The sequence below is a fragment of the Gopherus flavomarginatus genome, chromosome 1, assembly GCF_025201925.1.
Source record: "Gopherus flavomarginatus isolate rGopFla2 chromosome 1, rGopFla2.mat.asm, whole genome shotgun sequence".
Taxonomy (NCBI): Eukaryota; Metazoa; Chordata; order Testudines; family Testudinidae; genus Gopherus; species Gopherus flavomarginatus.
Genome location: NC_066617.1, coordinates 365,805,564 through 365,819,815, shown reverse-complemented (window position 1 = coordinate 365,819,815; position 14,252 = coordinate 365,805,564). Strand labels below are relative to the sequence as shown.

The following is a 14,252-nucleotide window of genomic DNA, read 5'->3' as shown; positions in this document are numbered from 1 at the left end:
CAGAAGCAGTCGGCGTTAATGTCAGTGTCTGAGGTGTCTGCAATTTGCAGCCATTCCTCCTTAGATCGTCCCAGGTCAACAGGGCTGGGCCCGGTCAGCGACCTTCAAGAGATACCCTGGTGGTGCAGGCACATGGGCTGGGGGAGTCCTTCTGGTAGTGTCAGGGCCAAACTCTGCCTCAGCCTGGTGGCTGGGTGAGATGCTGTGCTGCGGGGAAGTCAGTCAACGCCCTGACACGGTGTCTGAGGCAAGGGGCTCCCCGTGACCCACCCTGCTAGTGAGCAGTGCTGGCCGCTGGAGGGGTCGTCTTCCAGAGAAGAGGCAAAACCATGCATGGACTGTGGCCCTTATCTCTGCCAGAAAGTCACCAATCCTGGGGTCCTTGCCCACCAGAAGCATGACGTCATCCCACCTCCCTCCAGTGCCCTCCGCGGCTCCATTTGGACACAGCGTTCGTCTCCACTTCCTGGAGCAGTGACAACGGGCGCAGCGTCGGAGGGGCGGGCGCGGGTCCCTCTGTGCGCAGTCTGTGAAACGCTTTGCATCCGGTGGGATGAGGGGTCCTAAACAGACATATTGGCCTGGTTTGCTTTCTGCACCTGAGAAGCACAGGCCAGCTGTCCCTGCTGGCTCTCTGGGGTCCTTGCAGCAGCAGAGTTTGGGATAGTAGATCCAGGCACTGCCAGCAACTGTCTGCTGAAGCCACGGGCAGTCCTCCCCATGCCTCGGTTGTTCTGATCCTCGCTCGCCCAACAAGTACATGCCAAGACAGGGTAGGCTGGCCTGCCCAGCCCCGCCATAAAGTGCTTTCTTCCCTCCTTCCACCGCTGGGCAATGTCTCGATTGAAATTCAACATTGAGCAATAAAAGAAACTATCAGCATTGGCCACACCCGAAAGAAAGTGCCTCTCCTTTGCCTGGCGGCCTCAAACCTGCCCTCTACTGGATGGAGAAGGCGTCGCAAGGGTCCAGCTAATGAGTGTTCGCTTGGCTTGACGGAGAAACCAGTCCAATGCCATGGGGCATTGGCTGCCCGCTGCGGTATTTTCGATCACAGTGTTACGTCGTAGGAGTCAGTGGGGAAGAGCATCGCCATGGATAGTCTTTCAAAATGGCCACCCCTCCGGTCTGGGGCTAAGCATGAGGGTGCTAGAGCCTTCCTCTAGTGGGCCCCAAGGATCCAGGCCTGATAGTTCCCGAAAACATCTGAATGAGTTCAGAAGGGGCCACACGTGGTGCCCATCCACATCTCCCCATGGTGAGGTGGAGTTGGTGCTGAACTTACGCCAGGTTTCCAGCCACAGCTTCGACCCAGGAGTGGACAGAAGAGCCCTGCTACCTCTCAGGAAGGGGGTCAAGGTGAATGGACGTTGTGGGGGAGAGACGCTGGCTATTTCTGACCAGGGACTGTTCAATCACAGTTTCCACTACACCCACCTGCATCCCCAGGACTACTCAGGGCTGTTACACTCCTTCCTTGGTTCCTTAAGGGGTCATGAGAAGCTAAAGAAACGTGCTCTCTGCTCTGTCGCTGACTGCATCGTACCCAAGAGATGGCTAGCGTAGGCCTCTGGCCAAACAGGGCCACGAAACACCCTCCCACGCCTGCCCTGTCCGTGGCTAACGGCTCAATGGCACACTAGAGAAGGCTCCCTGCTTCTCAACAGAAGGATTAGCTGTCCTTCACACCCCCTCTTCCCTGCGCTGCTGGGGTACTCCCCCTCCCTAGATATAGCTACATACGTACAAACATTTAAAATGAAGCAAAGCCTGGCCTGGTCCGGAGACTACTGCACACCCAGGGGACCCTGGCATCCCAGGAGCTCAAAAAGAAGACCACTCTTCCACTGCGATCTAAGCATGCCAGGAGAACAGTGGTGGCAGCAGAAGCTGATGTTTCTCAGCCAGAGCCCTGTGCACACTGGGGGAGAGGTGAGGAAGAGCTTCCCCAGTGACTGATCCACCACACAGCTGTTCTACAGGAGTTGAGTGCCTGGCCAGCCGCACTGGTCCCCACCCCAAGGGAAGCTGCTTGGTAGTCGCTAAGCCGGCCTCACGGCTGGGCAAGGTCGACATCCCTAGGGATGTTTGGGGTGAGGGGCAGTTCAGTCCGGGGGCTGCATCGTTTTTCCTCTTGGTTACTGCTAGAAGCACGGACGAGATGGTGGGTTGCAGGCATGGCTCTGCCGAGTGTCTGTTTCAGTACTTCCCTCCAGCCTGGGAGAATCTGGACCTTCCCGGAGGCCTGGAGGGGTCCACCTGGCTCTGCGGACAGAGAGAGGAACCTTGGAGACCACCAGCTAGGGAAGGGGGCAGAGGGGGAGAGATATTTGATGTCGCACACAATGGCACACAAAGGACTTGGCAATGTTTGTTTGTCGCGGTCCATTCCCGGTCATTAGAACAGGTTTGTCTTGAGCACGTTGGGCTTCCTGTGGAAGGAGGAGAGGACGCCGGAGAAAGGTCCTGGCATGGCCTCAGCTGGCTGCCATGCCTTCAGGAGCTCTGCCGTGTTGGTGGCACCATTGCTGGTGCTGACCCCTGGCCAGATGGGAGCCTTTAAGGACTGGGTGGCATGGCTGGGTCCGAGGCCCTGCCCCGTGCCGGGGCTGGGGCTCAGGCTGCTCCCGGGGCTGTTGAGGCTGCCCGTGGGGGGCAGTGAAGCAGTGCTGTCCGGGGTGGGGCTGCAGTTGGATTCCTTGGACTCGTCGTCTTCCGAAGAAGAGCGCGGGTCAGATTTCTTGTTGGCCGAGGAGCCGCCATTCACCCCTTTGGCATTTGCCGCCCGTTCTTGCTTGCGGAACTTGGCGCGTCGGTTCTGGAACCAAACCTGGATGGGGTGAGGGATGGGACGGTGACCGGAAACGGGAGGGGGGGACAGAAAAACCGAGTCAAGCGAGGAAAGAGGGATCTACCCACAACCTAGTCAGCTGTCTCTTGAGTGATGGAATCACAGTAAGGCTTAATAATGATTTCACTTGCACCTCTATGGCACCTTCCATCTGAGGATCTCCACCCAACCACCTATACAAATCCCCACTTCTTGATCAGATTTCCCAAAGGCAGCAGGGCTGGATCCTCAAAGGTATTTAAGCACCTAACTCCCATTGACATCACTTCGAGTTAGGTCCCCAAATACTGCAGTATATTGAAAACCATATTAAAATGAAAAGCTGGTACTTTAAATGAGCTGGGTATTTTCCTGATCCTGCTTGCAGGCTAGAGGGCTCTGCAGGGAAGCGTGCAAGCTGGCTTAGCTAGCAGCAATTCATCTAGAATAAGATGGAGTGAGTTGTGCCTCTGCCTCTGTGAGCAGCCTGCTTTCTCTCTCTCTTTCTCTTTGGTTCTTTTGTTTTATCCCTCTGAATTCTAATTGATAAAGCAGTGTTATGTTGTAATCTCCCAGCCAAGGATTTAGGTTTTTCTCTAACTTCTCCGTGTGTGTCCCATGAACATAACAAACGCCTCTCAGGATCTGGGACTAGGTTAACGGAGCTGCTCGGTGCATCTCAGGAAGGGACCGGCCACTTTTGTTCCGGGTTCTAAAGCACCATGTGGCACAATAGTGATAGATGTTTGTCAATGGTGCTGATGGGCATTTCATTCAGTGCTGTCTTCTCTGAGGTGGGCTTTGCATCGGGAGTGAGTTTAAAGGAGGGGTTTGAGTGGAGATCGGCTGGTTGTTGGCCACGCAAGGCGATTGTATTCACTGTTAAATTCTAGTCTTTTTTCTTTCGTGTTGGAAATTTACCAGCCATTCATTTCACAGACAGATTGTTGGTTCTTTTATTATTATTATTCTTGGCAGTGGTGCCAACTCTCACGATTTTCATAGAATCACAGAAATGTCAGGGTGGAAGGGACCTGGTGAGGTCATCAAAGTCCAGCCCCCTGCGCCAAGTGGTTCTCAATCTGCAGTCCGCTTGTGGCCCAATCAGCACACAGCTGCGCCCATGTGACATCCTCAGGGCCATCCAGGTGGTATATACAGTGTGTGGATGTGGCCCACATAACTCAGAGAGAGCTGCATATGTGGCCCACAATGGCAAGTAGATTGAGAACCACTGGCCTAGGCTGTCCCTGACAGCTGTTTGTCCAATGTGTTCTTAAAAACCTCCAATGGTGGGGATTCCACGACCTCCCTTGGAAGCCTGTTCCAGAGACAACAACCCAGGTTCTCCTGTTACCTAACCTAAATTGCCCGGGCTGCACGTTAACCTGGTTGTGTCTAATTGTACAGTCAGTGGGCACAGAGAACAACCGACCACCGTCTTTTTTATAACAGCCGGTAACGTATTTTTCTCCGGGGAGGTGAAATGACTTGTCCCAGTCTCACAACAGCTGATTTTTTCCCCTTAAAGCTCCAGTTCCGGGAGTCAGGAGATCGTGTGAGAATCTCAGCTTTCTTTTTAATAAGGCTAGGAAAGCTGCAGGCAAATAAGATCCCAATTAAAAAAAAATCGATCGATTTGGGAACCTGCTAACTGATTTTTGAAGGGTTGGGGGTGGCACACCTGCATTTGTATTGCAATAGTGCCAAGAGACCACCCCCTGCATGGGCCAGGTGCTAGGTGCACCAAGAACAAATGCACGGGCTCTGGCCCCAAAAGCTTATGCTCTGGGCAGTCATGTGGCACGGGGGATGGTGAGTTTTCGCTGCCCATGCACTGGCTGCCAGTCCTGGGACCTATTTATTGGCCCTTTCAGCCTGAGCACCAGATTCTCCGTTCACTGATGGAGTTTCCTGGATTTTCACCGGCGTCGCTGAGAGCAGAACTGGCTCCGAGACATGATCGTTACGGTTACAGCAATGAAAAGGCCTTTCCTTCTCCCTGCCTCTATTCTTAGTTATTAGTATATTCCGGTAGCACCAGGAGAGCTCAGCCGAGGCCAGGCCGCTTGTGTACAGCCCCACACCGAGTCCTTGTTCTGAAGTGCCCAGTTCCGCTGGCTCTCGCCCCGTGTAAATCTGGAGTAACCCTGAATGGGAGGGGAGAATCCAGCCCTTTGTCTCCTGTCTCTGTCCCTGCATGTCTCTCCTCCTCAGACCCATTTTGATGCCCACCACTGAAAAAGAAAATCTCAATTTACTAGCATTTCTGCTCCTCCTTATATGTGGCCGTGGCTTTTTTCCGTGGCTGGGTTAGCTGACTGTGTGTGGCTGTGGCTCCCTCTAGTGGTCGCCCCAGGGGCTGATAAGTGGTGGCTACTCACAACCAGCAGCCCCTTCAAATCAAGTGCTAAAGCTGGTACTAAAGGCCTTAGCTCTGCGCCCTGTAGCACCTGGCCGTAGTTTGTGACACAGAGACAGGAGCTTTGTTTTGCTTCCTGAGCCGTTTGTCTGCTCCTACTGCTTATGCTGCAGCCAGCGGGCTCAGTAACGGCACAGTCATCTCACAATGGAGTTAGGAGGCTGTGATGGCTTCGGGTAGGGACTAGAGAGCCAGCTCTGGAGCCAGATTTGTTTGGGCCGAGTGACAAGAGCCTGTTTCCTAAGACGAGCTGGAGCTTGGCGCAGAAGTTCCCCGCCATACGAGGCAAAGCAGAGCCGCCCAGTCACTGCTCACAGGGCACGCAGCCGGCACCGCCATTTCTCGGCAGCTGACCCCGGGGGGAAATCAGCTGCATGGGGCTGAACGGCACTAAACCAGCATGGCTCCTCCAGGCAGATCAGCCGCATGGCATCTGCGGGGTCTGCTGGCCCTCGGATGGGAAACGAGGCCAGGCAGTGATCAGCCAGGCCAGGCCTGCTGCTGAGACCCACTGTCATGCCATTGTGCCAGAACAGCCGCTGGCGCTGGGTGTTTTACGAGATGGAATTCGCAAGGCGGGGGGTGACCCCTCCCGCCCACTTCACCCTTCTGGTCCTAATTTGCACCACTCTTGGCAGGCTCAGCAGAGAGAGCCAGGACAAGGACTGGACGGGCACAGGGACCTGCTGGGACTGTGTAACCAGCTCCTGACGCCTAATTAAAGGCAGCGCTCAATGAGGAGCCTGCTGCAGGGGGCCCAGCGGTTTAGGGAATAAGCATGAGGGTCAGGAGTTGTGGGGTCTATTCTCAACTGACCTGCCACCTGACCCTGGCTACATCCCTTGCCCTGCTGCTGCCTCAGTTTCCCCATCTGTCCAACATGGATAATGGGCATTGTCACCTGGGTAAAGGGCTTTGAGCTCAGTGGATGAGGAGCACTAACCCTAGTCTGGGCGTCCACTGGGCGGGCTTTGAGGCCACTTAATGGGGTGGTCCCTTTGGCACAGAACCAGGGGCTGCTGCCCAGACACAAGGCCCCTGCACTGTCAGGCCAGCTCCTTTCCCCAGTGCTTTGTTCCCAGAAAAAATAAAAGGCAGCTCCCTTACCCCAGGAGCAACCACTGCCAGAGACGAGCTCCTGATTCTCCTGCCTCCCCATTCACCTCTCAGAAGCATTGAGCGAGACAGACCCAGGAGCACGTCCCCATGGTCCCTGCCTTCCAGCCAGTGACAAGCGGTTCTTTAAAGCCCCACTCACCTCCGAGGGAGGGGCACACCTGCTGAATAGGTGTGTGAATGGGGCGGGTACCTGCTGTTGTACTGAAACGCAGAGACCTCATCTGCGCCAGGCTCTGCCGAAGGGTCTGACGCCCTGGGACAGCTCAGGACGGGATAATTCATAAGTGGGCTGAGGTCACATTGGATTGATACCCCGAGAGTTCACAGGGCAGGAGCTGAGCTGTGACTTTGGGCCTGATTCAGGAAAGGCTACGCCTTCAGAAAGTCATTGCATCTAAGGCCTGCCTAGAGCCCAGGCCTGAGAACCAACCCCAGGGATTCTGGCACCAGGCCCACAACTTTGGATGGAGCCAGAGCATCGCTTTTAGAAAGCCAGCCAGTCTTGATTTAAAGACGTCAGGGGATGGCGACTCCATCACATCACTAGGCAAGGTGTTCTAAAGGTTAATTACCCTCCTGGTGGAAAAACGGTTCACCCACTGCACATGGTTCAGGAAAGCGCTTGCTTAGGGTTAAACGTGCTCTCCTGAACAGGAATATGCTCCTGTACTGGGGCCTTGAACTGCAGGCTCCTAACTAGGGATGATTCTCTTCTGGAATCTTTGGGGCAGGACTAGGTCTTCCCATGTGTCTGTGCAGCGCCTGACCCAATGGGGCCCAGATCTGACCAGCTATATGGCAGAGGTAAACCCAGGAGTCCTGACCACCACTCCCCGTGCTGCATAATGCTCCATCACATCTAGTGACTTATACAGCTCAATCCGAGCAGCTGCTAAGTATTTATTCTCATATCCTCGTATTCAGCTTCAATATTTTGTTGGGGTTACTGGCCTCATGGCGGGGAGGAAGCAATAGATGTGATGGCTCTTGATTTTTGCAAGGCTTTTGACATGGGCCCACGTGACAGTCTGGTCAGCAGGCTAGAGAAATGTGGTTTAGATGGAATTATTTGGTGGTTGCACACGTGGTTGAAAAACTACATCCAAAGAGGAGTTATCAATGGTTTTCTGTCAAACTGGGAGGACGTATCTAGTAGGAGTCTGTCCTAAGTCAGGTGCCAGCCAATATTTTCATTAATGACGTGGATAATGGAGTGGGGAGGATGCTTATAAAATCGGTGGCAGACACCAAGCTGGGAGGTGTTGCCAGGGCTTTGGAGGGCAGGGTTAGAATTCAAACTGACCTCCACACCTTGGTCTGCAAGCGACCAGATGAAATTCAATAAAGACAAGTGCAAAGTACTACACGTAGGAAGGCAAAATCAAATGCACAGCTGCAGAACGGGAAGTAACTCGCTAGACAGCAGTAGTGCTGACGGAGAGCTGAGGGTGATAGGGGATCACAGACTGAACACGAGCCAATGCTGTGATGCAGGTGCAAAGAGGCTGATCTCATGCTGGGGTGTGTTAACGGGAGTGTCCTATGTAAGACACATGTCCACTGAAGGTCAGACAAGAACTATTGGACCTTAATCTGCAGCAAGAGAGATTTAGGTCAGATATTAGGAGAAACTTTGTCACTCTAAGCATAGTGAAGCTCTGCAATAGTCTTCCAAGGGAGGTGGTGGGATCCCGTCACTGGCGGTTTGTAAGACCAGGCTGGACAAAGCCCTGTCAGGGTGGGTCTAGGTTTGCTTGGCCCTGCCTCAGCGCAGGGGACTAGATTAGGCGACTTCTCAAGATCCCTTCCAGCCCGACATTTCTGGGGTTCTATGTTATAAACCCACCCTGGGAGGTAGGGAAATCCCATTTTGCAGGTGGGGAACTGGGACCCAGAGACGCCCAGCCGAGGAAAGCGATGCAGCACGTGCTTAACTTTAAGTAGATTTTAAGTCCCAATGAAGTGAATAGGACAGAGGTACCTGCTTAAAATTAAGACCCTGCTTAAGAGCTTTGTTGAATAGGGGCCCTAAACAAAGGAAGGGTTAAACAATGGTTAGCACATGCAACTGAGTGCTAGGACTCCTCCATGCCACTAACTCACAGTGTGAGCTGGACAAGTCACGGGCTTTCTCCTTGCCTCAGTTTCCCCATTTGCACAACGGGGTGAGGACACTGTCCTACCTCCCAGGGATGGTGTGAAGCTTGACTCCCTAATGTCTGTGAGCCGCGCTGAGATCCTTGCATGGAAGGTGCTCGAGGAAAGGGTTGTTATTTACTTGTAATAATAAACGCAGGCGACTCTGCATTTCAGGGAAGTGCTGTGTCATGAATATCAAGCCCCAGCATGGCTAACTGGGCTGGGCTGAGCTTACCTGGACCCTGGCTTCAGTGAGGTCGATCTTCAGCGCCAGCTCCTCCCGAGTGTAGATGTCTGGATAGTGGGTCTCAGCGAAGACCCTCTCCAGTTCCTTCAGCTGGGAGCTGGTGAACGTGGTTCTGATCCTTCTCTGCTTCCTCTTCTCGTTGATGCCCGAGGGGTCCGAGAAGAACTTGTAGGGAACTGATGGGGAGAGACATAGGGGGGAGCTTTACTTAGCAGGAAAATGCGCGAGGGTCTGAGAGCAGAGGGTGCAGTTAAAGGGCGGACTATATCTGCAGCGATCTATAGATGATAGGTACGGGAAGTGACTAGCTATTCACAAAAGATTGTCTCCAGCTCCCACTGACCTGGGTTCCTAACTCACTTAGGCTCTTCGGACACTCCCAGCCTTCATATCGTTCGGGTACCAGGAGTGCACTCGCTGTTATTACATGGTTCACTCCGGTTTCATGCTGCTGCGCTTGCCTGTTCACCGCATCCGGATTGTCTCCGATTCTGGGCTTTCCAGGGCAATAACGTTGCACTTGGTGTGTGGGTATTTCAGCAGGAGTGTGGCACCAGCGAACGGTTATTGCCCTCTGGGCTGTTAGTTGATTCTTGGGCAGATTTCGATGTGAGCAGTGAGGGCGTCGCTAATTATTGGTTTACGAATATTAAACAGGTTATTAATTGTTACCTCGCTGTTATTTGTAGGGTGGCTCCATTTGTAAGTAGCTAATTATTTAAGAACGAAGTGGTCCGTTATGGTCATTGTTTGACTCGCTATTTCGGAGCGCGCGGGCTAGTTCTCTGGTTGATTATTCATTCAGTCATTAATATGTTGTTACATTTTTGCCTTTACCAAACCCCCCGCCCCCCAATCGCAGCAGCATCTGCTGCGGCACCGCTGTCCCAGAGTCGGGAGCTGTATGCACAATATCCGCCAGGATCGTGTCTGCAGCCTTTGGGTAAGGGCAGGACAATGTCTTTGCTTCGGTGTCCTAGGGAAGGACTCGGCCGGAGGCAGAATAAGACCCCGGCTCTCGGAAATACCCCGAAAGCCCCGCACCAGACGGAGACCGGAGCGAACGGTTTAAATGGCAAAATAGCCTTGTTACGGGTCGGCCTCGCTAAAGCCAGAACGGTGACAACTGCAGCACTGGGTCTGCGGTGTTGTAAACCGGGAGCGTGGCCCGGAACCGGCACTGCGAAGTCACGGCTGTTCACACGGCAAGAGACAGATCACAGGGAAATACAATGAAATAGAAAAAAGGTGGGAAACTAATTACAATCGCCAGCAACTTGGTCCAGAGAGAAAAACATGTTTAATACAGGTTCAGTTACTAAGTAGGTAGGTAGAGAGAGATACACAGATAGATACGGTGTATGGGGATAGATAGATAGATAGATAGATACGGTGTATGGGAATGGATGGATAGATAGATAGATACGGTATATGAGGATAGATAGATAGATACGGTGTATGGGGATGGATGGATAGATTAGATTGTATGGGAAGAGAGAGAGATTATAACGAAAAATATATTTGTTTCTACTGATAAAATATATACTTGGCTATATCTAAATGTGTGTCTCCGTATAGCTGGATATTTACATGTATCTCTTGCTATCGATGCGGAGATAGATGCATATCATGTACGTGTCCCTAGTCTAGATAGCTAGATGCATATGCACCTCCCTGCTCTCTTACACCCAGGTTTATAGCTACGGATCAAGACTGGCAGAGGTCCAGCAGAAAACAACCGCGGAAGGTTGCACCGCTTTGAAGTTCTTGGCGTCTGAAGTCTCTTGTCTCCTGTAGTGTTTTCTAAACAGCGCAGATTTGGGCTTCGAACCCTGCGCAGATTTTGTGACCATGTGTATTAGGCATTGTACCTAAAACGAGAGTAAGATCTGTTTCTACAGGAGGTGCCCGAGGGATGGGTTTGTATCTCGGCTGGCGAGAGACCCTGCCGCTGGAAGGAGATTTCAGGATTTTTGTTAATTACCAACACCAGCCGATCAGTGACAAAGTACCACGAAACTGACCAGGAAAAGTTGTAACGCATCGGCTTGGCTTTGCAGTGAGCGCTGGTTTATTCCAGCTGGGCTCAGGCGGATGCGATCCCTTCCCAAAACAAAACAAACCCCTCAAGTCTCGAAATTAATAATTTCAGGGGAAAAAATCTAGAAGCCATTTCTGCAAATATTAAATTAGATTTCTTGATCTAATCCTCCAGTTGCCGTAACCTGATTACCCATTAATTTGTTTTGGCTGTGAACATAGGGATACGGTTCCTTAACTTGATTAGACGCCAAATCTTATATCTTTATAACTGCATTTTGCAAAATTGGTTTATACCTTTTTGTTAAAAAAAAAAAGTGGTGGGGGGGAGCCAACCCGATATAAAGAGATCGGGTGGCAGATTGCTGCGCAAAAAGCCCTCAGACCTTTGCCACACTTTTATCTGTTCAAATTTGCCTAGATCCTCCGGGTCCCCAGGAGACCTTTCTCTGGCTCGCTAGCACCTGGGCATCTCGAGAACTTCTAACGCGCCGTGTCCAGCTCGTCCCACCCTGTCCCTGGCTCCAGGGTCACTGGCCTCGTGTCTTTACCTGTGGAGTAAGGCGAAGGCTGGTGGTCCCTCAGGGCCCCCAAGGTGCAGTTGGCCGTGCTGAGCGGCGGGCACCCCGGGTTGCTCCCAAAGCCGGTCCTGATGGGGTTGTACTGGAAAGTGTTTGCCTGGCTGCAGGAGTTGAAGTCCGCGTAGGCAGAGGCTTCCATGGCGGCCATGCAGGAGTCGTAGGAGTTGAGGTAGGAGTAATCCATTTTGTACATAGAGGAGGTCACAGGTGGATGGCCGGGGAGCTCGGGGGAGGGAGAGAAGCGAGGGCACCACCGGAGGGGTTGGTCTCTGGAGTCCGATTCAGGACTCCAGCCTCAGCGCCCCAGGGTCCGGCTGCCACTCGACCCCCTGTTCCGAGCTCTTGGTCCTCCTGGCTCAGCAAGTTCCTGGATGCCTGGAGAAGGTGCCTCTCCATGCACCCCTCTCCCGCTGCTCGGAGACCGCTGCTCCCGGCTGGCGGGCCCTGCCGCCGTGTAATATACGTGGCTGGGGCTGGGGAGACAATGGGGAAGGCGTCGGTTGGTTTTGCATGACAATATCTCCGGAGTCTATCGGGGGCAGTAGGAACGGGGGGGAAGCGCCTCCCACCCCTGAGCATCACGAATTCAGCCCTTAACCCTTTGTGGCGTGCGGGGCGGTCCTGCTGCTGGAGCCGAGAAACCCCAGCTTGAGCTGGGCCTCCTCTGGCCCAAGCAGCGCAGCGGAGTGGATTCAAAGCCCCTTCCCTGCCCCGGTCCGCCCTGCCTGCGGGGATGGGAGCAGCGACAGGAGCTCGCCAAGATCCAGGCCCGCCGCTGGCCCTGCGGGGTTAGCCCGGGTTTTTAGAGCCCCAGAGGCGCTCGGACTGGGGGCTCGCCCAGGGCACAGGGCTAGGGGACCAGGCGGGAGGATCGGGGCCAGCCCCCAACTCGCCCAGACCCCTCTGAAAACGGAGCCAAGGAAGGGGGCTGGTGCCAGGGGCTCACACGGGGGCCTCCCCTCCCCATCGGGTCTAACACACTCCACAGCCCGTTATTTCCTGCCCGAGCCCCAGAGGCAGCACCCCCGGGTCTCCCCTTGCGGTCCTGGGGGGGGTCTCTCCCCTGTCGGACCCACCCGCCGCCCAGGGCTGCGCCGGAGTGGAGCCCCGAACCGCTGACCTGCCATGGAAACCCAGGAGCGGCGTGGCGGGGTCGGAGGGTGTGTGAAAGCGAGAGCGGCCCCCGGATCGCCCCCCACCCGCACCGCCCCCACTCCACGCAGGGCTCGACCCCCCCGGGCAATGGGAGATTTCGGACGGGAGGAGCTCGGGCGTTCAGGATCGGGGCCTGCCGTGGGAACCGCCCCCCCCCCCCGGCCAGCTCGAAGTTAACCGCTGCCTGCTGCTCCAGCGGGTGGGGAGCCCCTGAGCCCCCCCCCGCCCCTCTGCTGGGCGAAGCTACCCGCGGGGCCCCTCCCGCCCCACGCAGTGTCAGAAGCAAAGTGCAGCTTTCCCTGGGGCTGGGGGCTCCTGCCGGGCGGGGCGGGGAAAGGTGGCGGTTAGCGCGTCTGTCCTTTCCTTCTTTCCTAGCGCCTCTGTCCTTTCCTTCCTTCATCCTTCCTTCCTTCCTTCCCTTTCCTTCCTTCCCTTTCCTTCCTAGCGCCTCTGTCCTTTCCTTCCTTCATCCTTTCTTCCTTCCTTCCCTTTCCTTCCTAGCGCCTCTGTCCTTTCCTTCCTTCCTTCCTTCTTTACTTCCCTTCTTTCCCCTCCTCTTTCTTTCTTTCTCAGGCGTCTCTCCCCACCTGTACCCTCGGCTCCCTCCTTCCCAATCCGAGATGTCTAGAAAATGAGCCCCCCCCGCTCCTCCAGCCCCCACCCCTGCTCTGCCTTCCCGGGGTTTGCTTTCGTTTGTGCTGTTCCGGTTATTCAGCCTCTTCCCCACCAGTCCCCCCCGCCAAGACTCCTGATTATTTGGGGGGGGGGGCGGGGGGCTCTTGTGTTCTAGTCCCTGGATCGAGCCGAGCGGGTTTGGCTCGGGACACACCGCAGCTGTTCCCGCTGGCGCAGATCCGGGGCTAATCGGGGCAGGGAAATTGCGATGAAAACAAAATCTGGCCACCCCCGGCCCCGGGGTAGCGGTTTTGGGGACGGACCCGTCCTAGACACGTTCCCCCAACGAACCCCTGCCCCGGGGGGCGGCAGATCCACCCGCCGGCTCGCTTCCCATTGGGGGCGGGAGTGAGAAGTGGGGCTGTTGGGGGGGGGGCAGGGGCTGGTCTACAAACTCGGGCGGGCTGGGGTGGGTGGGAGGTTAGAGGCCCCCCCCCCGGACACCGCCTGGGCGGGGGTTAGAGTTTGGGCACTGGACCAGCGGAGTACTGGGGGGGAGCGGACTCGTGGGGAGGGGGGTGCGGGTGTGGATATAGCTACAGACACACTGGCCTGTTCGGATCCCGGCGGCAGGAAAGGGCCGTTGGGAGCGGGGCAGGGACCCTGGGGTGCGCTGGGCACCGGAGTAGAGGCTGTTTACATGGAGCATTGGGGGAGGGGGCTAGATCCGTGGGGGAGGGGGCTGGCTGGCTGATATCGGGTGGGGGGTATATTTGGTTATTCGGGGGGAGGGGGGCATGAGCCGGTTCCTGTGGCCATTAATCCCTTTCAGAGACAAACCTCTCCCGTCACTCAATCGTCCCGCTAAACCGCCCTGCTCTGCCCCCAGTGCAATCAGCCCCCTCCCCCGGCGCTCCCGGCCTCCACTGACACACATCTACCGAAGGGAGAGGGGTCCACGTGCGGGTGGGGGGAGGGAGCCCCGGACGGGGGGGCGGTGAAGGGCCGGGGAGCTGAAGGAAGAGCCCCCCCCCCGCCCCGTGCAGCGCCTCGCCCTCTTGTCACTTGCAGCAGCCCCCGTCTCCCCGCGTGTCTCATGTCACG

The 14,252-nt window shown here is 55.3% G+C and overlaps 1 protein-coding gene across 1 annotated transcript; it reads right to left on the bottom strand.

Moving 5' to 3' along the window:
* Window positions 1-2,398: 2,398 nt before the first annotated feature.
* Window positions 2,399-11,571, bottom strand: PHOX2A (paired like homeobox 2A). Its single transcript, XM_050922331.1, has 3 exons — window positions 11,349-11,571; window positions 8,746-8,933; window positions 2,399-2,830 (listed from the first exon to the last, which is right to left on the bottom strand). Exons 1-3 carry the CDS (start codon window positions 11,569-11,571, stop codon window positions 2,399-2,401), a joined length of 843 nt encoding a protein of 280 aa, XP_050778288.1.
* Between the last annotated feature and the right edge of the window lie 2,681 nt (window positions 11,572-14,252).